Below are 27,464 nucleotides of genomic sequence, written 5' to 3'. Positions count from 1 at the left end.
AATTTCCATCCCTGGTGCGTGTGTGTACGCGTGTGTTTGTGTGCGTTTCCGTGTATGTTCGTGCGCATGTGTGTGCGGTGTGTGTATGTGCTTGCTTGCGGTGGATGTATGCGTTTGCGCCTAGTGTGTGTGTGAGCTGCAGGCTGCTTGGCACATGCGCACATGAGTAACTTGAGTAACTGATGCGACAGGCCTGCTATTCATATACTTTGGTCAGACGATCAAACATCCATTAGTAATATTCACCTAATAAATGTTTAAAGTGAAACAGAAGGGGAAATTGTGTATTTTTGTAAATTGTGTGTGTGGTGTGGGTGAGGCTGCACACTTGTGATGCATTGAGCAATCAATGCAAAGGTTAAGGCAGCCATCCCCACACACACTCCAGAGATCTCTGACCACAGAACAGACTTCCAAACTCTGCAATAACTAGCTCTAACTCTGTAAATAAGCCATTCAATTGCACTAACTGTTTAGTTGTACAAATAAAGTACGAATAAAGCATCGTAAATAACCGTTGGACTTCACCAATATGCACTATTTATAAGGTCAGCCAACCAACCCCTAACACCACGTGTACATTGGTTTGGATGAGATGACTCCCCCTGTTGGTTAAACACATGCTATTACCTGCATAACCTGATTGGATGATACAGTGACCCGGTCATCTGCTGATTACGCGTTGATGCACACGCCTGTGGTCCACTTAGTGTACCTCAAAAAAGAAAACCTGAAAGCATGTGTACATTTTTTGAAAAGACTCCAGCGGGTTTGGTTTTCCTCTTGGAAGACAAACAGTATTTTATTTAATAAAAATAAACGTAATATTCTATTTAAAAAAAATTTAAATTTTTTTTTTTTTTTTTAAAATTCAGATATTCATTTGGATGGCCAGTTCTACATATAATCTAGCAACATTTCCTCATTTTAACTTAATAGTTTATTTTCTGAAGTGAAAAAATGCATTATCCACCATCAGAGGAACACAAATTTGACAGTATAGTGATAAGCAAGGGCGTAGGAACTGGGGGGGACGGATATATCGGAGACAGGCGCATTTGTTCCACCTAAAAATTATACCGGATGTCAGGTTTCCGATATGTGTCCCCCCCAATGTTAAACTCATTCCTACGCCCCTGGTGATAAGTAACGTCACACGAGGAGCAGTTAGTTACTTATATACTTTATTTTCTTTGGAAATGAACTATAACCAACCATTCATATCACATCGTTTATTCAACATTTTAAGCTCACTTGGCTAGCATATACAACAAAACTAGCAAGCTTAAGAAAAAAAATTGCAGCATTATCATGTCTAGTTGAATGGCATTTGTTCGTCTCGGGGGGACACAAGGACTGTCGACTGTAGCGGGATAAGGCGATGAGGTACACCAGTAGAGCAGGGGTGGACGTCGGACATTAACAAAGCGTGATTGTCTACCGAAAAAGCGTTTCAAACTTGCTCCTTGGTACCGTGTTGGTTCGGTGAGACCAACCAACCCTTTCAAACATATTCAAGGAAAACAAAATAAAAATAGTCCCAAGCGGAGCAAACACATAAATGGACAAATAACACGGTCGTTTTTATTTCTGACCTGGCAGAGACAAAATGAAAATCTAACACCACCTCACTACCGAGTTTATTCATCATGACATTTCGTTTTGATAAACCCAGCTCAGCGGGAAAGACACGGGCAAGCCTTCTAGAGACCTCGTGCTACACTAGAGTGCAATATCCAGTAAAGTGATTAATTGAAGCTTTTATAAGCACGCAGAGAAATCCTTTGCTCCTACCTTTTCCTTTTACATTCACTCCGGGCTTTTATTTATTTTTTTGCCTGTAATGCCCCGGGCAAAACCAGATACATGGAAGAGATTGGAAAGGCAGAATACATGTGGGCTGTAGGGTGGGAAGAGCTGCTACAACACTGTTCAAGCCATATGGCTCTGCCAAACATCTGCTTGTCAGTGCAACCCTCACCACACCCGTTCATCTCTTACTAAAGAACCTTAACTGGTTTGTCCCGGTATAAAATGGGGGCGCGGTCCCCGGCCCGACCCCCCCCCAGAACCTTAACTGCAAAGTGAGTTTCCTTTTTTTGGAAAATACTGAACACATCCGTGGTCCTTCCCAGCCATTTTGTAAATAATATAGGGACAAGATCATTATTAAAAAAAAAGGTTTCTGGTAGAAACCGGTTAAGGCATGATTTGTTTTTCAAGGAGACTGCAAAATTCAAAGGCCATCAAGACACAGGGAATGTGTGGTTTTCTCTTTCTTCAATAAATACAACCCAGAGAGACGGCCACGGGAGGAAGGGTTTTGAGACGGAAACCAAACAGGTAAAAATGTCAACCGAGCGGTTCGGACGACCGGATCCCGCAGTCACCGGCTACAGCCTCGGCAACACTTTTTGGTTCGCTCAGTTTCCTCCGCAAAAAAAATTAATCACCCGTGGAAACACAACCACCGTTTCCTCGTTGCTCTCCACCCTGTGTAGCGACTTGACTTGTGACACAAACAGCCCCGGGGCTCACACACCGCGACCTCTCAACTGTACAAGGACCACCTCACTAAAAGACCTTCCTCCACCACGAGCCCTCGCCGCAGAATGGAAGCAGTGGGAGCTCATCAGCGCTGTGTTGGTGGGCAGCCTTCGACTGTAACGTGAGCAGAGGGCCGCGCCCAGCTCAGCCACCCTGATGGGCTCTGCATGTGTTCACTAGTGATATACTGTCAGGGAACTGGTTCATTATGCATCCACGGCCTCAAGCTGAAGCTTCTAGAAACGTGTAATATGAAGCGCGTGTGTGTGTGTGTGTGTGTGTGTGTGTGTGTGTGTGTGTGTGTGTTACAGTGCACGGCGTCTGTGGGTGGGTAGCGTACAGCAGCGGGTGGGCTCTGCAGTAGGGAAGGGACAGAGAGTGGAATCCCAGAGGTGACGGTGGGGATGGGACTGGGGTGGGCGGAGTTTACTCATCTCCCCACCCCCCGTCCCACCTCCTCCCCGCTCTCTCTCTCCTCATAGGACGGTGGTCTCGGTTTCCAGGTCAAGGTCTTTGAGCGTGAAGGGAGGGAGGGTGGAGGAGGAGGTGGTGGTGGAGGAGGAGGGGTCTGGCTGCTGGTCCACATCGAGCACAGGGACCAGGGCTCGGGTTAGGCCTTTGAAAGACATGGCCGGGTCTGTGGAGACACACACACACACACACACACACACTGGTTGATCTCCTGCTAACCACAACATCACGCACACAAACATGGACTAAATGAACACGTTGTTGGGCATTGTACTGATACACAGTCGGAATGTGGTGCCTGGGTTTCTATTTGATACACGTCACCATACACATGTACATGAATAGATGGACATACAAACGCACACTAGAGTAAGACTCTCTTCCGAGCTGTTGTGTTGTTAATGGGTGTGTTTCACATGCATGTATGTTTCACACGGGACATGCTCATGCTTGTGTTCATGCTTGCATTGACACTACAAAACCATTTCGAAGCTTGGGAACATTTAAGCAGCAATGTCGTTTTGCCGTTCGGTTATAAAATCCTTGATAGGGTCTATCTGCCATCCAACGATCCAAGTTGGGCAGTATGTTTTAGGCGTTGTGCGCTTTATGTCCAGCAGGTGGCAGTAAAGCCGAGGGCAACACGTGCAGGCCAGCAGAAGAGGGCAGAATGAGTGATGTAACAGCTGTTAGCTGCTAGCCAGAGGCTCGGAAAAGATGTTTTAGTAGAATGTTCAAGAATGGCTCTGGGTTGCAACAGTTAAAAAAAACTCCCTTGGGGTCAATGAACTATGAAACATTCTGCGACCCAGGGCAAATTCAGCTGACTAAATGTACAAAATTCCTCTCATTAGTAATTGGGAAATAAACACAGGGTTCAATCTTGAACTTTCCCATGAGGAATAGCACAGAAGAGCTTACAAAAACATGCATCTGCATGCTTTGTATGTTTCCATGGGTACACATGCAGTATGCAACTCAGTGAACCCTGGTGTTAATAAAACAACAATGACAGGGGTCATCAGGGCACGTGCATGTGCTGATGTGTAGTGCTGGAGTCGGACACATGAATATCCAGTTCCTTGCGAGAATATGCAGGATGATGTGCAACCATATATGGACAACAAGTAAACCCTATTACTTTTTAAACCAAGATAATCAAACATTGAACCAAAATCGATAAGAAGGATTTGAAACAGACAAAACTGTAAAATTGTCCTTAAGGAATTAGCTGAACTTCAAGTACAGGCCTTTAAGAATGAAAGTTCTGCTCCTGTGTTAAGCAATAGGATATGGTCTGTGGGGTTAAGTGCTCACCAAGAGCTTAATGCAAGGCCGGCTTGTAAATCCAATTTCAGTCGATTACAAATCACAGTTTAATGGAGACCTGCAGCTTACGTCTAATACCTTTGACTTGTTTTTAACGTCGGTTGCAAACCCTCCTAAAAAAAAGCTATAAAAAAAAATAATAAAAAAATATAACGATGAGTAATGAAGGTTAAATAAAATCGAATGATCGGTGACGGTGAAATCCCAGTGGACAGCAGGCAAAACGAGAAGAGGCAAACGAAAAGGAACTGCAGGAGCTGTGAATCAGTTCAGCTAACCACAAACCTGGTCCTAGACGCTCTTCAACCTGCGGAGGTGGAGGATGGCAATACGACACCGTTAGAGAGAGCCGTCACAGAGAGCTCTCCAGTACAGCCCAGTTGAAACCACTTCCTGCTATAGCGAGTCCCACGGAAACGTTTCACAGGACATCATGTTCCATTGAACCGCTCCGATACAGGCTACAGAAGACGGCGTGTGCTCACCCGAGACCTTGTAGGAGGTGGCGCAGATCCCGTTGGCGTCTCCCGCGGCGACGGGAGGCTGCGGCGGCGGGGGGATGCTGGGCCTGTTCCGGGGCCGGGGGACCGGGCGGGGCCGGGGCAGCGAGCCCGACTGGAAGGGGGAGGGGGCGGAGGGAGCCACCGGCCCGGGGCCGTCCTGGGCGGAGGCGGCGAGCGAGTAAGGAGGGGGCGTGTCCGGCGGGGTGGGGGTGTCTGGGGGGGAGGCGTCCGTCCCCCCCTGGCGCACTTCCCCCCCCTCCGCGCTGGTCTGGGTGGGGGGCTGCGGGGGCGGGTGGTTGGGCGCCTGGATGGGGGGCTGGTTGCCGGACGGGCGCCGCGGGGTGGCGCACGGCCCCGGGGAGGGGGCGGTGGGCGAGGTGGGGGAGTGGCTGGAGATGGGCCGCGCGCTGGGGCTCAGGGACTGGGAGGAGCCGGAGGAGGAGGTGGAGGAGGTGGAGGAGGCGGAGGAGGCGGAGGACTGGTGGTTGGTGGAGGTGCTCAGAGGGTGGCCGGGTGGAGGGTTTGAGGGCTTGGGCGGGGCCGGGGCCGGCTTCTTGGCTGAAAGAGTGGAGGTGAATCCTCATGGTAAGAACATTCACTATATAGGGCTCTTACATCAGAGTGCATCATGGGTGTTTTTTTTGGTCATACTCCGACACTTTGGGAGGAATCAACAGAGACGTAGCAATGTAAAATCCTTAGGAAGCACATATACACCGTCCCCTCGGCTGATCAATGTTTTGCCATGTCACACATGTTACCAATAACAACATAACAATTCCAAGATTCAATACAAAACACACCAAAACACCATCATTACCAACCACATTCCTATGCTCCTATACTCTCAAAACGGCGCGGGCTCACCTCTGTGCATCAGATGTTTACCGGGGGCTGTAGATCCGGCCCCGGGGGTCCCCAGCTGGCCCCCGCCCCAGGAGCCGTTCCTCTGGTGCAGGGCGGGCTCTCGAGGCTTGGGGTTGCTGGGGTGACAGGAAGGAAGGACAGAGCTTAGAACTCGATCGGTGGGGAGCTGAAGTGCTGCTTGGCGACTCCGATAAGAGGCCTCGTCTCAGCATGCAAGGGCCACTAGGGTCAAGCGCAGAGAGCCCAGCGCACGCATGCTTGGAAACGGAGCCGTATCTAGTGACCCAGCGGGCCGGTCGACGCGTCAGACCGGTCTCCTCCAGTTCCTCTCACTGATACGACTTCTGTAGGATCAATAGGAATGCTGAATCCAATCATCTGTCCGGAGTTATGAATGCCGCCCTTTCAGCGCCCGACTCAAAGACACCCTTCAGGGCTGGCATGAAGGCCACCAATGTCTCAGATGGGGCCCGCTTGGTGGGAGCGGCTCCCTGTAGACGTTACTGTTTTAGGGAAGAGGCACGGAGGCCCTGGGAGGGGGAGGGGCCGGGCCCCTGTGTGTGGAGAATGCGAGGCCAATGACAGCGTGCATTGTGTGGCGGCGTTTCAGTGGGTCGGGTCGCGACGGGTCAAAGTGCTGGATCGGGACTTGTGAACGAAACCAAACCAAAACGATGGGCAAATGTGTTGCTTAAAGTCAAGAGGCTGGCTGGATCGGACACCAGAGAAGTCAGCTGACATGAACAACATAGCCAATTAGGATTAATTGCCTACACTACGTATTCATCTAAGAGATGCATATCTAAAGTGACATACGAGGCGTACAGATATTGGACATTAAGGGTCAGGAGGAAGTGATTCATCTTGCTCAAGAATTTCCATCTTGTTCCCGGCTATCGAAACTGATACAAAGCACTACGACTGTTCCTTACTAGTCCAATCAGCAATGACTTGGCTGCAAACCTCATCAAAGACATGTAACGTGATGCTCAGCTCCGGGAGGACTGCGCGTCTCTGGGTACGCTTAGTGCCTCAGTTAGCAAAGAGGCGAGAACCAAAAGGTAGCGCCGCGGACCTTTGCCCAACGTGCAGAGAAGCAGACGCGTGACGAGGCCTTTACTCTCCTTGCATGCAGGGCCCCTTGTTGTCAATTGACCAGCAAGGCCGGGGTCGAAGGTCAACCTTACCTGATGTCCTCTGTGCTCTGGGCGAGCATCTGCTGAGCGGTCGCCAGAGCCGCCATGCTCGCCGCCAAGCTAGGCAGGCAGTGCTCCGCGGCCCCCAGCCCCCCCGCCGGGGCCTGGGGCTGGGGCTCGGGTGTGGGGTGGGGGACCTGCCCGCCACCGCCACCGCCCTGACCCAGCCCGGGGGCCTCCACGGGGGGCAAGGGAGGCTGGAAGGCGGGCGAGGCATGCTGCTTTCTACCTAACGTGTTGCTGCCTCTACGGAGGGTGTGGTTGTCCGAGTGCTTGTTAGCGGAGCTACGGGAGGGAGGGAGGGAGGGGGAGGGAGGGGGGAGGGAGGAGGAGGAGGGGGGGGCGAGTGGAGGAAAGACACCACAGAATCACCCATAAGCACACAGGAGAGGTTACGGAATTGAACAGAAGAATTAAGAAACTGTTAAAATTAATGAGCAGAAACAGAATCGACCGAGAATCCCAGAATCCTCAAATGCCCAAAGCTGACTTGTCATTAGATTGATCACGTTTGATTATGTTTTATTACATATGTATAAAAGGTGTCACTCCAAAAAAGAAAAGCTTAGTTAGATAGTTGGGAGTAAGTTCTAATTAAAATGTACGATAATATTTCAAAACAGATTATTTTATACTCCAAAACACGGTTTGAAGATCATTGTTTGACTAAGAAGCATCTTATTTTTGAATGACACCCTTCAACAACGCATTATTGATCCAGTTAGCAAAAGCCCCAAAAGCAAATCACACGTTTAGAAGAAGTGACTGAATAAATCAAACATTGACTGGTGAACATGGCTGCAGTACAGGAGCCTCTGGGGGCTGAAGAGGACCAGACATCAGCACCGAGGGGATGGGGGTCAAGGTATGGGTCTGGGGGGGGCGGTCTGGGCCTGGGCCGTACCTCTCCTTGCGCGAGGCGTCGCTGGGCTCGGGACACACCATGCTGCCGGGCCTCTTCCGCTCCACCGTGCTGCAGTCGTAGTCCAGGTGGTTGCTGGAGCCCGAGGCGGGCGCAGGCATGGCGAACATGCCCGACACGTTGAACTCAACGTCTGGGGAGAGAGAGGGGAGAGGAGGGAAGGGACGAAGGTCACTGACTGATGGGGAGGTGGCCGTGAGCCAGCTGGCTTTGGTCATGCATTAGTGGAGGTTGTGATGCCCTTGGCCGCATTGTGTTGCAATCTCCCCGCATTCGCCATCAGTCTGATGATCTCATGTCTGATTACCAAGAGGCGAATGGGGAGGTTTTCAATTGTTTTGTAGCATAAGACTTTGCAAGCTATGCTCTGTCACAAACATCCTTCTCCGAATAAATCTTGAATCCTGACATTTTACCGAAAAAACCCGATACCCAATAACAATGAAATCAATAATGACTAAACTAGACATTAGTGCCTATAAACTGGATCAGGACTGTATCAGTCGGTGTTTTCTTTTCATTTGGATTAACGGTATGAACAGCGGTGGAACAATACTTGGAATTTAACTGTTATCATGATGACATTCTTTAATACAATACGTACTGGAGAAAGACAGAGTGAAAAATCTTTGCATGGTTATATTGTTTATATATTTCCAATCTGACCAACTATAGATTATTAACTTTTAGCTGAGTGTGTGCGTGTGGCGACTGCTATGAATGAATTCCACAGGACCAAGAGGTTGGTGCCAGTACAACCAGAATGGGCATACCCTCGGGGAAGAACCAGTGGGCGTGCTGGATGATGGGTTCTATGATGGTAACCACGTGCACAGAGGTGGCTGCAGCCATCTCCGCCAGGCTCCTGGGAGGGGGGACACACACACACACACACACACACACACACACACACACACACATGTTATGCCTTGGACACATGGAGATCGAGCACAGGACCTTTCGGCTTAGCAGCGACACCCTTATGCACTACCCTGCTCCATTCATGACTCCTATGTATTGCAGAAATCTGTATACATTATATTTGTACTTTACGTAACCATTTCTTTTTACTGCTGAAACAACAGAATTTCCCTTCAGGGATTAATCAAGAGTTACTAAGTGTTTCTTTTCCTCGCAGCCGCCCCGCCCCTCCCCTCACCCCTCGGTCTTGGCCCAGAGTAGGTTGGGACCCAGGACGATGGCGATGTTGCTGGGCGTCATCTTGTTCTGCTCGCTGTCCTCGGCCAGCTTGGCCAGGAACTTGACCAGATACCTGCAGAGCCGAGAAGCAGGCCGCCGCATGAGCACCGGAACCCTCACCGACCTTTCTACACGTTTTATCCCAAGGATTATTTACAGTAGTCAAAATGTTTTATTATCAGACGTTCACTATTACATGCTCTTCAACATGGCGGCGTCCAACAGAAAATCCCATGATGCACTGTAACTTAAAAGCCCTGAAGGGGGAGCAGTAGAACGAGGCCTCACCGCAGGTTAGCTTTGTTGTTCTTTGGCAGTTGGTCACATACGACCCAGAGGGCCTGCAGTCTCTTATCTGGATCTGAAACACTAGGACGACCAGAGAACGCCTGCTTAGTCAGTGGGGAAAGGCTTTATTATTGGACTTCATACCTTTGCTAGAATGGCCTAAAAAGTTGTTATCGATCATTATAAAACCAAAGTTTTCTCTTTCTGTGACACAAGATAATCTACGGCCATTTTTAGACCACATTTAGCCCAGATCCTTACCTGGAGGCCTGTATCCAATCATCGTAGAGCTGGAAAGTCATTAAAGGGTCTGGAAGTTCCCTCAGGTATGACTTCAGGGCTCCTACGAATACAAACACAGTGTTTAAACAAAGGCGAAACAATGCGCTTTCTCTGATCTGCTCATTGCTCTGTGGAAGTAATCAAGCTGTTCTTCAGAATGACCGCGTATCTCAAAGGGATTGCTCTCTCTTGAAAGAGGGGTGCTTTCAGATCATTGGTGTTTGTGTGTTCAATTGCTCTCATTCAAAGTTGGCATGTGTAACATTTCAACTAGCGCTCAGCTTAAAATCACCACGACATATCCCACTATAGTCAAGGCTGATCGAAAGGGATTCCATTAACGTCAATAAATCACATGCTATGACTGATATATTCTACCAATAGAAAATACTGGCCAGCACATACCTCTCTCTTTGTTTACAAGAATCTGACCGTCGGCCCTCCCAAAGCCCCTCCCACTCACAGCACCCAGCCAGCCGAGCTACGATAGATCGTCCCACAGTTGTCAGAGTGGACAGAACATTGAGCCTTCCACCACCAACTCAATCTCCCAGCCAGCCACCATAAGAAGGCCTTCCATGTCCTGACCCCAACAGGGCTCGGGACGGTAGGAATTTGGAACGTACCAGCTACGGCGTGGGGGTCACAGTAGAACTCCTGCAGCTGTGAGGTGGAACAGTCCAGGGCGGCTTTGAGCTTCTTCAGTTTGGACGCCCCGGCTGCTATTCTGAACAAACCCTGTACACACACACACAGTCGTAAATAAAGTGTACAATAAAAGTGACAAAAACACATTCATTATACACACACAAGGACCTTCTCTCTGGGAAACAAACATTTGGTTTACGCATATGGTCACACACATTTCCTCCAACAAACACTTTTCAGCCCAGTTAAACGCTTTAAAACTGGAAAACACAGTGTACACTCTCCTTCTCTCACTCCGCACATAATGAAACCCTTAAGGCACACACAGACTGGCAAACAAACACACCCAGCACTGCACACACCAACAATTTCACAGCAAAACAAAAGGAAGTCCTCACACACAAACGCACACACATACAGGTCTCACCAGGGGCTCAATGGCATGACAATTATTGTGGTGCATACACGCACACATGCACACACAGTCGCACACACGTCTGATTTAGAGGCAGGAGACACATGGATTCCATTGTGTGCTAAAATCGTCGGGGGGGGGGGGGGGCGCTTCATAAATTGCTACAGCGTCCGACAGGCTCTCTGTATGATGTTTGGAGAGAATCAAAATGAGGCGTTTCCTCTGTTTACAGCCGGTCTGTGAACGCGGCTCCCCTGGCCGGAGAACAAACGTCTTCCACGTCCTTCTCGTCGAGGCTACTCTACGGACCCGAAGCACTGGCCTGGCTAACAGCTCCTGGGTTGGGCCTTTATCTATTTTCGAAGTTTTACAAAGATGACCCATCACATAGAACTAGACCGCACACACACACACACACACACACACACACACACACACACAGACTTAATTGAAAACCGGGAAAACGTAATCCAAAGTGTGAATCAATTAATCAATTAGCTCCTGAGCAATGGGTGAGCCCTCCCAGTGCTGTGCGTACCTCCTCCTTCATGCCCGTCTCCAGCAGCATCATGACGCAGGCTTCCATGGGCAGAGCGATCTCCCTGCTGCTCCTCTTCAGGTGCTCGTCTAGCCCCGTGCCGAACGCTGGCTTCTCCGTCCACGAGTCTGCAGGGGGGAGGGGACGCCGCTTGAAGCCCAGACGCACACATCAGGACCCACTAGCGTTACCGTCATTTATTTACGTTCGCAAAGTGACGCTGTTCATTCCATTTGACTATTTAGTCATTCGGCAGACGCTGTAATACACGGTGACCAGACATTTTAGATGCATCCCATCAAGGCGCAGGTTGGATTTCAGAGGCGTTTTCTTCAGGGAAGCAAACCCAAAACCTTTTGTCTGCGAACACCCCACCCACTAGCCTATCCTGCCCTAAAGGGACTAACAAGTCTGGTTTGCATTGCTTTTCTGTTGAGACTCGTACATTTTAGCGACCCTGGCAGCAAACGGCTGTTTCCACGCGGTTGACGACGCAGTGCATGTGATGCTCAGCGAGGGAGCGGTGCTGATCGGGTGATACGGGCCAGCCGCCTGGTGAATCCCGGCGGTTAGTACGAACAAAGCAGTTCTCGGTAAACATCCAGCCGTCAGGTGATATTCCACACCTTAGACTGGAAAGGACTCGGAGAGGCACGTTGCCAGGCGGCACGGCACCAAACACCTTAAACCAATAGGGACAAACATGACCATTATATCCAGCCACGCCAAAGCCAATGAGATCTACTTTAATCTACCCGAATACAAGTCCACTTGAACTTGAAGGAGGTCCAAACTATGGAAATTTCATTATTGCAGATCAGCAATAATAGTGGCCAAACAGGCTGATACTACGACAAAAGGGCTTACTCACTGCCTGAAGTCTCAGCTGTCCTCTCCACTTCCCCCCTCTCCCTCTCTCCCTCTCTCTCTCAAATAGTTCCATAAACATTAGGAAATCGACCCGGTCTTAAATTTCAGCTGAGCTGCTGCCAGAGCTCCAAGTAAGAGCTGTGTGCATAATGTGCAGTGAGTCAGGCTTTCTGTAGCCGGGTGCTGTCTGTAGCTAGGGCCCCGGGGCAAGGTGCCCACCACACGCTTCTCGGCTAATGCACGTGACCAGATATCCTTTCACACGTTAGGGTTTCTCGTCTTGCTTTTCTTCTTTTTTTAAGAAGCCCAATACCCCAGTGTTTCCATTTCGGTGAATCGGCAGAGGGTATGGGAGAGAGACTGAGACAGAGACAGAGAAAGCGAGACACACACAGGTGGAGAGACAGAGAGATCGAAAGATGGAGCGGTGGAGAAACAGAGAGAGGCCAGGGGAGGGTCCATGTGGGTTCAATGTGAGAGCGGTTAGGCAGTGTGTGTGGAGTGCATGAGTCATGATCTCACGCTGGGGGACCAGGCTGGCTGGTGGGTTAGAAAGAACACATGTGTTCTGCTGCACAACAACAAGAGCCTTTAGCTTTACCACCTCACAGAGAGAGAGCGAGACGGACAGAAAACCAATCAGGGTGATCAGGATTAAACAAGGAGCGAAATACAAAACTGTCTCGAAGTTCCGACCAAAACAACTGTTCATTGAACAATCTGGGGCATCTGGCTGTCATGACGACAAAGCCAGATTGACTGTCGGACATCATCATGATCCTACAGTCAGCGACCCAACCGCACCACTGATACACCCAAATGGAACAACCCCCTCCCCCAGCACACACACAAACACGCCCCAACATATTACTGGGCCAGCAATCACCGGCACTCCGTTAAAACCTTTACGGGCCCTCTGTGTGCATGCATTTGTGTGTGCGAGGGCGAGTTTGTGTGTGCATGTGTGAGTTTGAATGTGCGTGCCTATGTGGGACACTGGGGATTTACGGGCTAACTGGTAGAGGCCCTGGACGTACTGGCCCACTGGTTTACTGCACAGCAAGGGACCGGGTGGAAAAGTTGCAGAGTGTTGTTGAACTGTTTCCCAAGAAGGGGACCATTGTCGTTGCGGTTACATATAGATGTGTGTGTGAATGTGTTAATACGTATGTTTGTGCGCGTGTGTGTGTGTGTGTGTGTGTGTGTGTGTGTGTGTGTGTGTGTGTGTGTGTGTGTGTGTGTGTGTGTGTGTGTGTGTGTGTGTGTGTGTGTGTGAATTTGCATGTACGTGTGTGCGTGCGTTCTTGCACACTGTACCTTGCTGGGCTTGTATGGTGGGTAAGACATTCTCCAGAACAGTGAGAGATTTCCTATGGTAGTCTGCCTGGGCCTCCAAGAGCTGTAATACAGACAGACAAAGAGGGAGGGAGACAACAATAAAGACAGCGCAAGAGAGAAAGAGAGACAGACAGCCGATAGAGAGAAAAGGAGAGAGAAGGAGCAAGAGAAAGAGACAGAGAGAGAGAGAGAGAGACAGAGAGAGAGAGAGAGAGAGAGACGTAAAGTTAGCATGAAAGAGTATGAAACAGACCAACAGACCACATGCCTGTCCTCTGGGCCCCAACCCCCCACCTCCACAGCTGGGCCCGTTCCCACGGACATGGAAATTACAACGTGTACTGTTCACGTGGAGGCCACAAGCGTGGAGAGCAACACACACACACACACACACACACACACACACACACACACACACACACACACACACACACACACACCATGACGTAGTAGCAGGCGTAGTCCCCCTCTTTGGAGTAGAAGTTGTACATGTCTGCAGCCAGCTGGTCCTGGATGGAAACACAACAGAAGCACAATGGTTATTGGTTCTTTTCAGTGGGGGCTGGTGGCAATAGCTAGAGAGGGGGGCCATGTCCTGGTTTAAAAGGGCCTGATAGGATGTGTGGGTATGTGTGGGTACTGGGGTAACCCACAGGCAGCCGATCACTTCAGGCTAGCAGTCTGTAAGAGCAATTAGGAAGCAACAAGTCAGGTCCACACACGCACACAAACACACAGCACTGCGAGACACAACACAAAAAACATGACACACACACACAAACCACTTTGAGACAAAACAACACCAAGTAAAAACAATACCTCAACACACACACACACACACACACAGATGACTCAGCTGAATGGGTGCACGTACGCCAAAGAAAGCCCTGGAATAGCAACTCACTGAGGTGAAAGGTCACGCAGACTGACACATGCAAGCACACAAAATCACACACACTCCCACACAGTGACACAAGCAGACACACCAGAACGTCCAACTCCGAAACAGCTGATGCGGTATTGTGTGTCATTTGAACGCGTCGACAAACTGAACTACATGAGCACGCCCAGGGGCCTTGCTGGAAATGTCCTGTCGTTTCCCCCCCCTCCCCCCTGTGCTGTGCTTAGTGTTATTGTACCCAGCCTCCCCCCCTTTCCTTTCTCACCCTTCCATGTCTGATCCTTCCAGCAACCGAACAGAAACCAATAGAACCTTCTGAGCACATCACACAAACAGCGATCTGGTCTTTGGTTTGTGCATGACGACAATGGCATGAAAAGAGAAGCCAACCTGTATAAACTATTTGTTTGAGTTTCATAATCTAACCAGTTGTCATGCATGTGTATTGGGTTAATAAACACACAAACAGACTGACACACACACACACACACACAAACAAAATCGAATTGCACTGTATAATGAACTGTATAATGTATAACGATCGTCAAGGTTACCTTGCACAGCTCCACTTTGTTCATGGACTCGTCCATCTCTTCTTTAAGCAGGTCTGCCTTGACCGTCAGTGCTTGCGTGTTTGTTCCGGAGATTATCGACTTGGTTGCCTGCAACCATCTGGGGGGGGGGGGGGGGGGGGGGGGGGGGGGGTTGTGCATGCACCCACACAGGACAGGATGAGAGCGCTGAGCAGTGTGCAAGAAACCCAAACAAGACGGAACCGTATGTGGGTCCGAAGGATTGCCTTTGTTTACAGCGTGTGTTTCTTACACTGCTCGTTTGATCAGAGGTAAAACATGTAAATAGCATGTGCTGCATGTATATGCATCATAGCATGTGCTTTATGTATACACACCATAGCATGTATTGCATGTATACACACCATAGCATGTGCTGCATGTGTATACACCATAGAAGTACTCTGGAGCGCCACAGAATGATACCATAACAAAACTGTTCATGACGAAATAACTGAAAGTCAACCCTTGGGTCTGGCCCACCAGGAGCAGTCAGAAGCCCCACCTCGCTCGGGCAGAGTCATAGTCCAGGACCAGCTTGGCCAGCTGCTTCCTCTGCTTCAGGATGTTTGGGATGTCCACCTGAGGAAGACCAGCACACAGACCTATGAACCCAGTCCAACCAGCACACAGACCCATGAACCCAGTCAGACCAGCACACAGACCCATGAACCCAGTCAGACCAGCACACAGACCCATGAACCCAGTCAGACCAGCACACAGACCCATGAACCCAGTCAGACCAGCACACAGACCCATGAACCCAGTCAGACCAGCACACAGACCCATGAACCCAGTCAGACCAGCACACAGACCCATGAACCCAGTCAGACCAGCACACAGACCCATGAACCCAGTCAGACCAGCACACAGACCCATGAACACAGTCAGACCAGCACACAGACCCATGAACCCAGTCAGACACGACACAGACCCATGACCCCAGTCCAACCAGCACACAGACCCATGAACCCAGTCAGACCAGCACACAGTCCCATGAAAGCAGTCAAAAGCTCAGAGAGCAGTGCTTCGGATGCGTGTTGTGAAAAAGTTGGACCATTGAGGTCCTTGGGTCCACTACACTGTCTTTACCACAGTTCCAATTTCAAACTACGCAACCACAGGTGAGTGGATGGGACCAGGGGGCAGACCTGACGGTACGGCTCATTGCTACTGTCATCTCAGACGCAGCAGTCCTACTGTGTTAGAGCAGGACTTGTTGGGGGAGACAGCACAGAGCCTTGGCTGGAAACCAACAGCGGGGGAGTAGTTACACCTTGTAACTACGCCCCCCCACTTAGTTACAAGGGGCGTAGTTAGGCCTTGTTTCATTATGGAGATAATCCATCAAAGGGAAACATTTGCACGATCGAAGGGAGTGGAAGAATCTTTCAAAAGGGAAAGTAACTTGTTTATTAAGTGGCCAGTCTACACTGTGTTGACTTGAGACCATTACAGACACTTTTTTTTACAATTGTTTAGTGCTGGCTGAGTTTGTTTACACTGTAATAGTCAAATAGGCTCTTACAGATCCCCACCTCCACCAAAATCATTGTTCGGAACAAATATCAAGCATAAAAACTCAATAAGTCGATGGGGATGGATGGATGGAGTGGATGGAGGGGTGGATGGAGAGGTGGATGGACGGGCGGAGGACGTTACCTCCGCCAGCTGGTTGAGAGGGTCCAGACAATCCTTCTCCACCTGCAGCTCGTGGTGCATCAACTCGGACGCCAGCCGATTCTCCGCTTCCCCGCACACCTCCATCATTTTCCTGCGTCATCACACACACACACACACACACGCACACACGCACGCACGCACAGCAACCCAGGGAGAAAGAAAGGGTTTAAGAACAGCAAGGCACATTTCTCCCTAATTATCAAATCAACGGCCACTGATTATCCCTCTGGATGGGAATCAATCACACACACAGACACAGACACACACACACACACACACACACAAGGGAGGGAGACCAACAGCGCTCTCCCTCTCAGCCAATCAATACAGAGCAAATATTAAAATATATCACCATTTTATAACAACTATCATGCAAGGCTCCCTAGTACATTCCTCTCCGGTGCCCTCGGCTCATGTGGTGCGCTGGAATAGTGCTTGCCTTCAGGCTGACTGTTGTACTTTCTCTTCCCCCTCGTGTCTAGACAACAAAATGTGGTGTGAGGAGTCACTGCTGTGGGCTGGGTGGATGGTACAACACAAGGCACTATCTACATCTCCATTCCACTGGAAATACCCAGGTGTTTGCAACACACGGGGAAAAAAAAATAGAGAAATGGGTTGTTGGTACGTTTTGAAGCAAGGAGCTGTGGCATCTTTTAAATCTTTATCTACCCTCTTTAACCACGTATAAGGAAGTGGAATGCTTCCAATTCTACTTTCGATTGCCCCGTCCTCGGCTGAGAGTCGACAAGGCCATTAACGACGCAAAGGTGAAATCATACAGAAAATTTTGGTTTACTTAATAGTTAATAGTTTACATTTCCGTCTCTTATTGCACCACATGTCACACAAAGGGACAATGAAGCCAGCGGTCTCGTGACCAAAACGCTCTCTCATTCTTTTTTAATATCTACTGGGAATTTGAATACATGTCCTCTATATATAGAAACAACTTATTATCTTATTATTTTGAACAATGAGATAAAAGCTCCGAAACTGTTGAGCGGCCCGTCAACCGGAAAAGCAGAAGGCAGGGCCGCTCTTTTCTTTACCCCCCCCCCAAGACTGGTGGCGTCCAATTTCTCAAACCTCTGGGGTGCATCTGCCCCACATAGCAACGGTCCAGCCTAGGTGGCTGCCTGGCCTGTCAATCACCGGAGCTGCTCTCCCACTCACCCAATCAGTGAGTCCTCTCCGAGCTGGCCCCCGCCGTCCACCATGGCCTGGGATAGAGCCGTCAGGGGGAGCTTTTTCTGGAGTTCATGTTTGGTGTGGTATGAAGAGAGGGAGAGAAGGAGAGAGGGGGAAGAGAAATGTAGAAGCTGATTAGATTTGGAACGAGCCACATAGTTTTGTCCAAAAGTTAAAAAGATTAAGTCTGAAGACATCCGTTTCACATTCTCTCGAGGCCAGCCGCAGCAGCAGAAGAAAAATGTTTCCCCCTCAATGATAAAACATTAAAGAATTTAAAGAGGAGGACAGGGAGTGCGCATTCACAGCGAGGGGAACAGATTTGCGCAGATGGCTTCACGGCTCACAAGATGGCAGCGCAAGGAATGGAATGAACTGCCCTACAAAAGACCTCAGAAGAAGGAGAAAAAAAGAAGAAGGTGACCTTCTGGAACAGGATCCGCTATGAACGGGTCCCCAGTCACACCCCTGAATGAGTCAGCATGATTTAAGAACCAGAGAAAAACAACCAGCCATGGAAACCCAGCCGAGACGCACTGGGGCAGGGCCCAGTGAAGCGGATGGGCGTGCGGGAGCCAGGAGGAAATGGAAGTAGAGTGGTTAAGGTGAAGCGTTTCGGTGGCGTAGGAGTTGTTTGTTTTTGTTGGTTTACCTGACCATTTCCTGTATAGAGGCGCGGTACAGACTGGGGTGCATGTTGGGTGGGAAACACAAAGAAAACAAAATGTAAAAGAAAAGTCAAACGGGGTTTCACAGAGGGTTGGGGGACATGGACTGCTGATTAAAACACAGAGTTAAACATTCCCCTGGGAAGGAGAGGATTGGTTATATACGACTTTGGAGAGAAATCCATTCATTTTGGGAGTGTTTAAAGGTGACATATTATACCACCAGCTACAGTTTGCTCCAGTCTACCTGGTAGACTGATCTATCCAGTAATCTAGTTGGACAAGCCCACTAGGGATGTCAGAAGAGGCCGGATTTTAAAACAGCTTGTAATGGCTAATCACACTCACACCTGCAAGTATAATAGGTCACCTTTAAAAAAAAATGAAATGTACATAATAGAATTAGAAAATGATATCATGATAACATAGCGATGAACGAATGATGGGGGCGTATTTCCAGTCCAAACCGATGGAACGTACGTGTCTCTTCTCGGCGTCCGCACCGACGTGGCCCTGCAGGCATGTGACCATCCTCTTGTGCGTGTTGTGGGACACCACCCGCACCACCTCCATCCGCCGCTCGATCTGGAGAACACACACACACACACACATTTAAACGATTCATTTAAGTCCACATCAAAGACAATTAATGTAGGGACAAAAATAGTTAAAGTGCATTATAGTACATTGACAGAATCATGTTTAAGTTGCATGGGTCCTCATGGTACGGGCATCAATACTCAAGGGTATAGGTAGCAGCGAAACACACACACACACACACACACACACACACACACACACACACACACACACACACACACACACACACACACACACACACACACACACACACACACACACACACACGTTACTTGGGAGAAATCGATCCAAACATTGAACCCCAAACAACAGGGCCAGCCAGAGGCCAATCTCCCGCGCCCCAGAGTGTCTGAGTGACCTGTAGGAGGGATACAGGCCGGGGTCAACAGCTGACTCAACGCTCAGAGACAGCGTGACGGCCCTCCTTGCCGCGTCATCGCTCCACTGTGTGCGGTAAGCGCGTGATTAACTCGGGTGAGATAAGTCTTATCAGCACTCAGGCGCTGTCCCAAATCCCTTTCAAACCTCCCTACTTTTCTTTTCATGATTGAGGTGACACACGGGACGATGTCAGCAATGCAAACAGACGTTTCGGTGTCGTATAAAGACCCATTGTGGATCTTGTTGATTCCATGGGTGGCTCTCTGATATTTCACGTTCCCAAACTGTAATTACTGCCAGGCCTAATTTGATCTGCTGGCAGCCTGTGAGAATCTCTGCGTCATAACTTTTATTTTGTTTGTATTCCCAAAAGGTCAAAGGTAAAACATGATTGATACGGCTTGTCCGATCGGCCACTGCTGGAATGTTCCCCGAAAAAGCAAAACGATGACTCATCCAAAGCGTGCCCATGGCAACGGCCAGCGGGCTGTGACAGACTGTAAAAAAAAAAGAAAAGAAAAGGTTGTGTGGATTTCAGGGGGAGAAAAATAAAAAAGGAAAAAACACTTCTTTTTTTTTGGACCGCAACAGGCCTGCCCCTGTGTGCCGACCACGGACTACACAGATCCACTCTGTGCTCTTCAGCACAACCTACAATAATGCTATCTTTGATGAGCTGCTCAATGATAAGGCTCACAGCTAGCCTGCCTGGGAGCACAGAGGCCAATTGAAAGCTCTGCGGCCTGGCTGTACTGCTAGTGCCAGGTGCTTATCCAAGAGACACACACACACAAACACACACTCACAAGACAAGACATTAGCATTAAGCTAGGTCTTGGTGGAGCGTGTTTAAGCCCTCCCGATGCCCTCGAATAGACCTCAGCTGCGGGCTGGCCCCCGGCCCAACCCTTGCCCCGCAGACAGAAGCCACGGTCGGTGACGCTGCGAGAGCAGTGGCTTTGAGACTTGGCAGCTCCCGTGAGAGACGGCGCGCAGGGCAGGTCCCCAGTTGTTTACGACTCGCTCTGCCATACAGAACAGAACGGGAGGGGTGTGTCTGCCCTTCCCAAAATGGCATGACCGGAGGGGAAACAACAAGTCATGGGAACAAAAATATGCATACACATGCGCGCACACACACACACACACACACACACACTGATGTACGTTTGATGAAAGGTAGGCGAGAGGAAAGACGGTGATTCATGAGGAGGACTGGGTGAAGGGAGAGACAATGTGAGGGTCAGAGGGCAGGGAGAGCAACAGGGGAGGAACCGCGGACCACCACCACCACGCTCCGAAAACAGAACACATGCATTCCACAGGCTTCGGAATACATATCCGCAAACACACACACACACACATACACACACACACACACACACACACACACGTACGTCACTCCCAACTCATGGTGCCCCCTGCATTTTCAAAACAGCTGGGTTAAATATGGCCCATCAGTGCTTCCCCTCCGATTGTTTCCAGCGGCGGTGTGGAGTTTTGCGCAAGGAAGTTTCCAGTGGGCCTTGGGTGCATTCCAACACAAAAAAAACAATGTTTTTCACTTTCAAATTGGTATCCATCCCATCGTCTGGGTTTCATAATACTGGGACTTCGGTTCTCAACAATCAAATACATCTACTTTCTATTATTATCTCACTTCCTCTTTTTACGCTACATTTGTCTAAAGATAGTTACCCTGACCTGCCAGATGGTTTCACAGAACCATCTGGTAGGTCGTCTAGGTTTGGAAGAGGGCAGGCACTTTCAAAAGATACTTGGCAAGGGATTGGATGAACCATCTGTCTATCACCGTCCATCACATGGATCACGTAGTCCATCAGAGGACGCTGATTGGTCCAATCCACTGTGGTTCGGTCACAAGCTCATAGCTTTATAATACTATTTTGCTGTGGTATTTATCCTCAACAGTTCTCTAATGACAATAATGCCAATGATACAATGTTACAATTGAGGGAGGTGCGGGAGGTGGAACCTATGATTCACACATTTTCAAATAATACAAAATAGCATTTAGGGTAGCCAACATAATTCCAAGCGCGAGAAATCAAGCGCCTTTGGAACCTAGCTGTTCCATTGCTGGAAGTTTTCAGGCGAAACACTGCAGATAGACGCAATAGACACACACACACACACACACACACACACACACACCACCTCTCCCCCGCACACACATGCGCACACATACAGGGGATTCCCTTGCTTATAAGTCTCCATTTGACCAGTGGAAAGGATGGTGGGTGTGCTTGTGTTTATGAGCGCGTTCTCACGGTCGTGTCATGTTTACATGGGCCTGTTTTGGCTCCTGTTTCCATCACAATAACACAATTAGACACAAATAAAGTGTGAGTCACTTGCGCACAAAGAAAACATGCACGCACACTAGCAATGCATAAGCAGAGGAGCCCAGACCATGATGGACAAGGGAATCCCAAACACGCAGGCAGCCAGGGGAAGCGAGAGGGAGAGGCAGAGGGGAGGGAGAGACAAATTAGGACAGTGAGAGAGAGCGAGAGGTAGAGATGTAGAAAGGGTTGGACCGGTTCGACATTCAAGAATGGTAAAGTAGTTAGTTGCAAAACACTAACTGGTTTGGAGTCGGCTGACGGATGAATGAATAAGATATGAGCCTCTGCCTCTCCCTAACTGGAGAGTGACAAAGAGCTGTTGTGAGGCCTGTTACCAGGCCAACTCTGCATCCTCTAAAAAACGTTATAATCATTTGTCTCGTGTCATCATCTGTTATCCAAATAGCATTATTCAATCATGGAGAGAGAGAGAGAGAGAGAGAGAGAGAGAGAGAGAGAGAGAGAGAGAGAGAGAGAGAGAGAGAGAGAAACACCCTTTTTTTTAATATTTGGAATGAGGAAATCAAGATATGGCCATCAAATGATTAAGAAGTAAAAAATGAGTGAAGCTTTTTTTTTACATCTTTAAAGGGACGGATGTGTTAATGTACGGACTCTCCATTGGACCCTTTAGAATGGGATTTTACATTCATAAGGTAAAGAAGGGGGAGGGTTACCGTGACCGGTTTGACCTTTGACCGAGAGTGAGAGGTGTGTGTGTGTGTGTGTGTGTGTGTGTGTGTGGGGGGGGGGGGGGGGGGGGGGGGTCAGGTTAAATGAAGAGAGACTGAGGGTCCACGCCTCGATACGGGGGGGGTTCGGATGACATGGGTGGTGAAGGTAAAGCATGAGTAAGGTGGAGGAGCACGACGGTGATGGTGGATCAGGTACGGGGAGGCCTTGTTCACCAACAGATTGTCATGGGGCGGGGGCGCTGGTGTGTATGTCGGGGGGCCGGGGGGGGAGTAACACGTCATGTCAAGCGTGGTTTGCATAAAATAAAAATGAACCGAGTTCCTTAAAGTCTTTACTGTAAATGTGTGATTCCACTGAGGTTTGGATTTCTGTTTCACTTCAGTAAAAACTTCTCAAACACTAGAATAAAAGTCCTCTGCAGAAAAGCAGGGTTTTTTTTTTTTGCTTTCCTCCCAAGAGGACGTTTGTTCCTTCCTCTTGCCGACCCCATCTCCTTTGTCTGTCTGTCTGTCTGTCTGTTAGTCGGCCTGCCTGTCCATCTGTCTGTCCTGAGCAGACAGATGATTCAGGCCTGCATTCTGTTGCGCTCCCAGGCCCTGGGCAGGTGGACACCGCCCCCCACAACAGTGGGCCCTCTAGCTTGGATAAATGGCTAATTATTAACTCTGGGATAGTGGGGGAGGGGACTTTTAATCTTGTAACAACACCTGTAGGTGGTTCCTAAGGTTAGGTTATCTTTATTCCAAAAAAAAAGAATTGGGATGGGTACTTCATTAATATTATTTTATACATCTTCTTCATACAATTGAACACAGTGAATGTATCCACGATAAATGGTTGTCCAAAGGTATCGTGCCAGAACTTGCATATTGCGTGCTCTTTTCTGGTCTTAAAGACTGCACTGCAGTCAAGTAATCACATTACTCTATTATCCCATTTAGCTTAGTCTAATGAACTCAGAAGGGCCACATCAGCCTTGCCAACAGATCACCCAACATGATTATTAGTTCTGCCTATGTCCAGAAGGCTCACACTGATTAGGGGAAATCTGAAATTACCTGTACACATCTGTAGTTTCAAATGTGTGAAATTGTCTTGATATGATCCTCACAAATATTAACTATGTCATTTTATCACTGTTACTGTAATAAGTCCCCAGTTTAGGGAAAAGGGTTAAATGCCTTTTCTAAAGCACTCGTCACAACCAACAGCAGTCATTAGAATTCTCATAACCATATTGTAACACTCATACAACACTCAAAAAAGTATCACAAAGTTGGCGTGGGTCGTAACCATGGGGATAACACACCCCCATCTTCCCTAAAACTGTCAATCCAAAAATAACGATTTTATCTCTTAGTGTTTGAATTCGAGCTGAAACAGTGGTTTCACTGGCTCCTCAAGGCTCCTGCCTATACTGACGAGGGAGGAATAAACACTACACATTGCTGCAATGACTTGGAATAGGCTAACTTAACACTTTAAAATGCATATAGGTGTCATTCTAGGCCTTCCTTTACTTTCCCTCCCATTCTCCACCTCTGCAGTGTCTTTTTACGTACTGTATTTTGCATATATTGTTTGTGGTTTCATTGTCCCAAAACAATTGTCCATCTGTAACGTTTCACGTGGCGTAAAAGCCTGCTGCTGCCGTTCTCGGCCATGACTAGATTATGTAATCTCCGTGATTTTTGTTCTCTGGTTAAGCAAAGGCGAAACTAAAAAACAAATAAATAACAGATTAAAATAACTAAAGTCGATCTGGCATGTGTCCAAAGGAGTGTCTCATAGCACACAGGTCGTAGCTGTTGACACACAGAGCCTGGGGTTCACGCACCCATTCCCAAGTGACAGGAAGGGAACGGGGTTGGAATCTCTTTTAAAGAGTCAGTGAACCCTAAACCATTTTAAAACGTGGTCATTTGGCTCCTATGATCGTCAACGTAGAAATCTATGCCATTTAATCGCTGTCACTGAAGAAAGGCCCCCGTTTAGAATTCGAATTCCAGCTGAAACGCTTCACTGGCTCTTTAAAAGAGACAGCCGGCATTGTGAAGCGACAACACCTGCTGTCTGTCACAGTTGCAGAGAGGAGAGGCTTCCTGGGAAAGCCCTACCCGTATACGCATGCATGCCTTGCATAATAATATCCAAAGACACACATGTGTTCATGGTTTAGATACACACACAGACACACACACACACACACTTTTAAATACTTTTTTTGATAACCATTCCGCTTGGATTTAAAAGGTTTGATCCAAATTGACCTGCGTCCAAAAAGACTTAGCATAATCTGTCAATCAATGATATACATACTACTCTTAACCTAGCAAACACATTTTCACAATTCCTTTCTATCCATCGTTATCATTTCTCTATAATCCATAAAATCTCAAAGGGCTGGAAATAAACATTTACTTGAATCACTCTCGCTGACTATTCCAAATTTGCAGCAGCATTAAGACATCATCATGAGAAACACAAGTGCACAACCCCAAGTTAAGACCATTTGCGTTAATTATTTTCTTCAGTGTTTTCCATCACAAATATATTATTCAAACTGAGATCCCATATGTGACCACAAATAAAAAGATAGCCCTCAAAACGATTTCTCCATTAATGGAGCTAATTGTGTAAGCATGTCTACAGGTAGACTGCTGCTATTGGGGATGGAACCGAGAACCTTTAGGATGTGAGTTAAACACCCTTAACTAACTAGATGTTTCTTCATCCCTGGAAGCCTGAAACATGGCACTTCAGTGAGAAGCCGGCATACAAGCTTTAATGATTTACCTGTAGGAGGTCATCGCTGAGAACTTCTGTTTTCTCTGCCCTGAGAATGAAAGGAAAAACACATTGATTAAAATCCAGCTTAGCATTGACAGGCAATGAAAGCTGGTACATTGGAGGCATTGTGCAGAGACTGTGCAGACTTCTGTTCTGGAGGCAAACAAACAGTGAAAACACACAGGTAATTCAAGTGTACAGCATGGGACAAAACGTGGAGAGCATCAGTGTTGACCCTTTAGGGTTTTATACAGGCCTTTGAGGTGGAGGGAAAACAATGTTATTATATGAATGTTTGAAAGGTGAAGCCCACCGGCTCGTACAACAAGCTTTAAATTAAGTGTGTCCAAGCCCTTTTCCGGACATGAGAGTGAAAGGATGTCGTGTTATTTGGCCTGTGAAGCCCTTTGAGACTGTGACTGTGATGAAGGGCTGTACAAACAAGATTACAGGCTTGACTTGTATTAAGAACATTCTTTCATACTTTTTTTTCAACATTCTTTCATAGATCACTTCCATATTCCCCGATTAATTAATCGTAGGTCCGTTGACGTCACCCATTTGAAATCAAGGTGACCTGACGTTCCCATAAGATAAAAAAAGAAACCTTTCCTAAAGTGAACCCAGCATCCGAGGTCTACATCCAGCAAGGGAGCCAAGCCGCACCGAACGGACCCGCACCCTCAAGGGGAAATGCGCCATAAGGGTACTGTCGGCGGTGGAAACGCGAGCCGTAACTGAGCTGCGCTGAACCGCACCTTCACTACTCCACCAAGCCAGCCCGAACCGACCCACACCCTCCGGTGGAAATGAGCAAATTCTGTGTACTTTGCACTTTCATAAATAAGACATGCTGAATTTTCAGTTTTAGAACTGAATGTCTTATTTTGTCTGGAGGTGATGTGGGGTACTTATTGTTTACTGTTTACATTTGAGGTAACACAGTTCAGTCTGTTGCAGCTAGCTCAGGGGAGAGAATGTATGACACTAGGTGGTACAACCTGAGACAATAAAAAAGAATTGCCTTCTGCATTTTTGTTTTTTATTTTCCCTTCATTGTACCGAACTCGTACCGAACCGTGATGTCTGAACCGAGGTATGAACCGAGCCGTGACTTCAGTGTACCGCTACACCCCTAGTCATCACAAACCAACTGTATTTAGTACTACTATTTAGGTCTAATCATTTAGGAGACACCTTCACCCAAAGTGACTTGGTGAATTAGTCTTGCGTGTCATCAGGAGAAGGTAGGGGTAGGACATCTCACTGAAGGACAGGTAGACTTCGATTGGGGGGACGAACACCCTATGGTCATTTCAGTAGCCTTCCCTGAGCCTAGTAGAAAGGTGGTACTAGAAGTACTAGAGGTGAAGGAGGCAAATGTATACCTTAACTACATTGCTATTTAGGGTGGTGACAAATCTGGCTAAGCCACGCAATGGCTGATGTGGGGTCAGTTCTCGCAGTCCTTTCCCAATTTGAGAGAGCAAATGGAGGGCTTCATGCAGCACAACAAGTCTCTCTCCATGGGGTAAAGACATAAGTGAGCCATTTTATAGCAAAGCTGACGTGCTGCACACCGTAAAAGCAGAGTCAGCATTACTTCGACCAAACTTCTTAATAGGGCGGGAAAAATTGCCAAACAACTCCAATATAATCCAACCTAAACAGCACATTACACTGCTGTGAGGACGGTTAACCGAGGCCAACAACTAGACACCATGCATTTTCTTACTAATATAGAGCCAGTCTGGGCAACAGCTGCTTGGGGAGGGACCAGTCTCCCAAATCTGGTCCAGTGTTGGCACATGGGCTAGGCTAGGGTATCCCTGTGACAATCCGGACCAAAATAAGCCTCAATGCAGAGATGACTGCAGGGAGATCACCTCAATACTATCTTTGGACTGGACTTGGTTGTGTCTTACCGTTTGTTTAGACATTAAGCGAAGGATTTGATCTAAAGCGGCATGTAATTGATGAGCAGGTAGGGATTTTGCCTACAGGCCGGCTGCTGACCTTGTGGTTGGAACCCAGAACCCTGCGACTTGGAGTCAAACACCTTGACCACTAGACGCAAGCGGTTGCTGTAATCTTAATCCTGTGCTCCTATGGGCACTGCGGTTTTGGGAGTGTTTACGACATCACTTTGGAGACTAATTATTCATCTTTCTGAAAGCTGATGTTAAACCTTACATTTGT

The 27,464-nt window shown here is 48.2% G+C and overlaps 1 protein-coding gene across 4 annotated transcripts in view; it reads right to left on the bottom strand.

Moving 5' to 3' along the window:
* Window positions 1-1,199: 1,199 nt before the first annotated feature.
* The window catches only part of arhgap17a (Rho GTPase activating protein 17a), a 33,430-nt gene continuing 7,165 nt past the window's right edge, over window positions 1,200-27,464 (bottom strand). For 2 of the 4 annotated variants that reach the window (XM_079756456.1, XM_079756455.1), the window contains exons 2-21: window positions 25,272-25,311; window positions 18,910-19,014; window positions 18,414-18,446; window positions 17,747-17,823; window positions 16,550-16,661; window positions 15,393-15,469; window positions 14,870-14,987; window positions 13,855-13,923; window positions 13,394-13,475; window positions 11,207-11,334; window positions 10,232-10,343; window positions 9,585-9,666; window positions 9,324-9,404; window positions 8,995-9,108; window positions 8,609-8,700; window positions 7,818-7,968; window positions 6,905-7,198; window positions 5,718-5,833; window positions 4,833-5,408; window positions 1,200-3,184 (exon numbers count right to left, since the gene is read on the bottom strand). In XM_079756456.1, coding sequence (XP_079612582.1) covers window positions 3,024-3,184; window positions 4,833-5,408; window positions 5,718-5,833; window positions 6,905-7,198; window positions 7,818-7,968; window positions 8,609-8,700; window positions 8,995-9,108; window positions 9,324-9,404; window positions 9,585-9,666; window positions 10,232-10,343; window positions 11,207-11,334; window positions 13,394-13,475; window positions 13,855-13,923; window positions 14,870-14,987; window positions 15,393-15,469; window positions 16,550-16,661; window positions 17,747-17,823; window positions 18,414-18,446; window positions 18,910-19,014; window positions 25,272-25,311 — 2,620 coding nt within the window. In that variant the 3' untranslated portion in view covers window positions 1,200-3,023. Of the gene's footprint in view, window positions 3,185-4,632; window positions 4,655-4,832; window positions 5,409-5,717; window positions 5,834-6,904; window positions 7,199-7,817; window positions 7,969-8,608; window positions 8,701-8,994; window positions 9,109-9,323; window positions 9,405-9,584; window positions 9,667-10,231; window positions 10,344-11,206; window positions 11,335-13,393; window positions 13,476-13,854; window positions 13,924-14,869; window positions 14,988-15,392; window positions 15,470-16,549; window positions 16,662-17,746; window positions 17,824-18,413; window positions 18,447-18,909; window positions 19,015-25,271; window positions 25,312-27,464 lie in introns of all 4 variants that reach the window. The other 2 variants (XM_079756457.1, XM_079756458.1) reach the window with 2 other exon arrangements.

The sequence above is a fragment of the Pollachius pollachius genome (genome assembly GCF_949987615.1).
Source record: "Pollachius pollachius genome assembly, chromosome: 19".
Lineage (NCBI taxonomy): Eukaryota > Metazoa > Chordata > Actinopteri > Gadiformes > Gadidae > Pollachius > Pollachius pollachius.
This window is presented reverse-complemented; position numbering and strand designations above follow the sequence as displayed.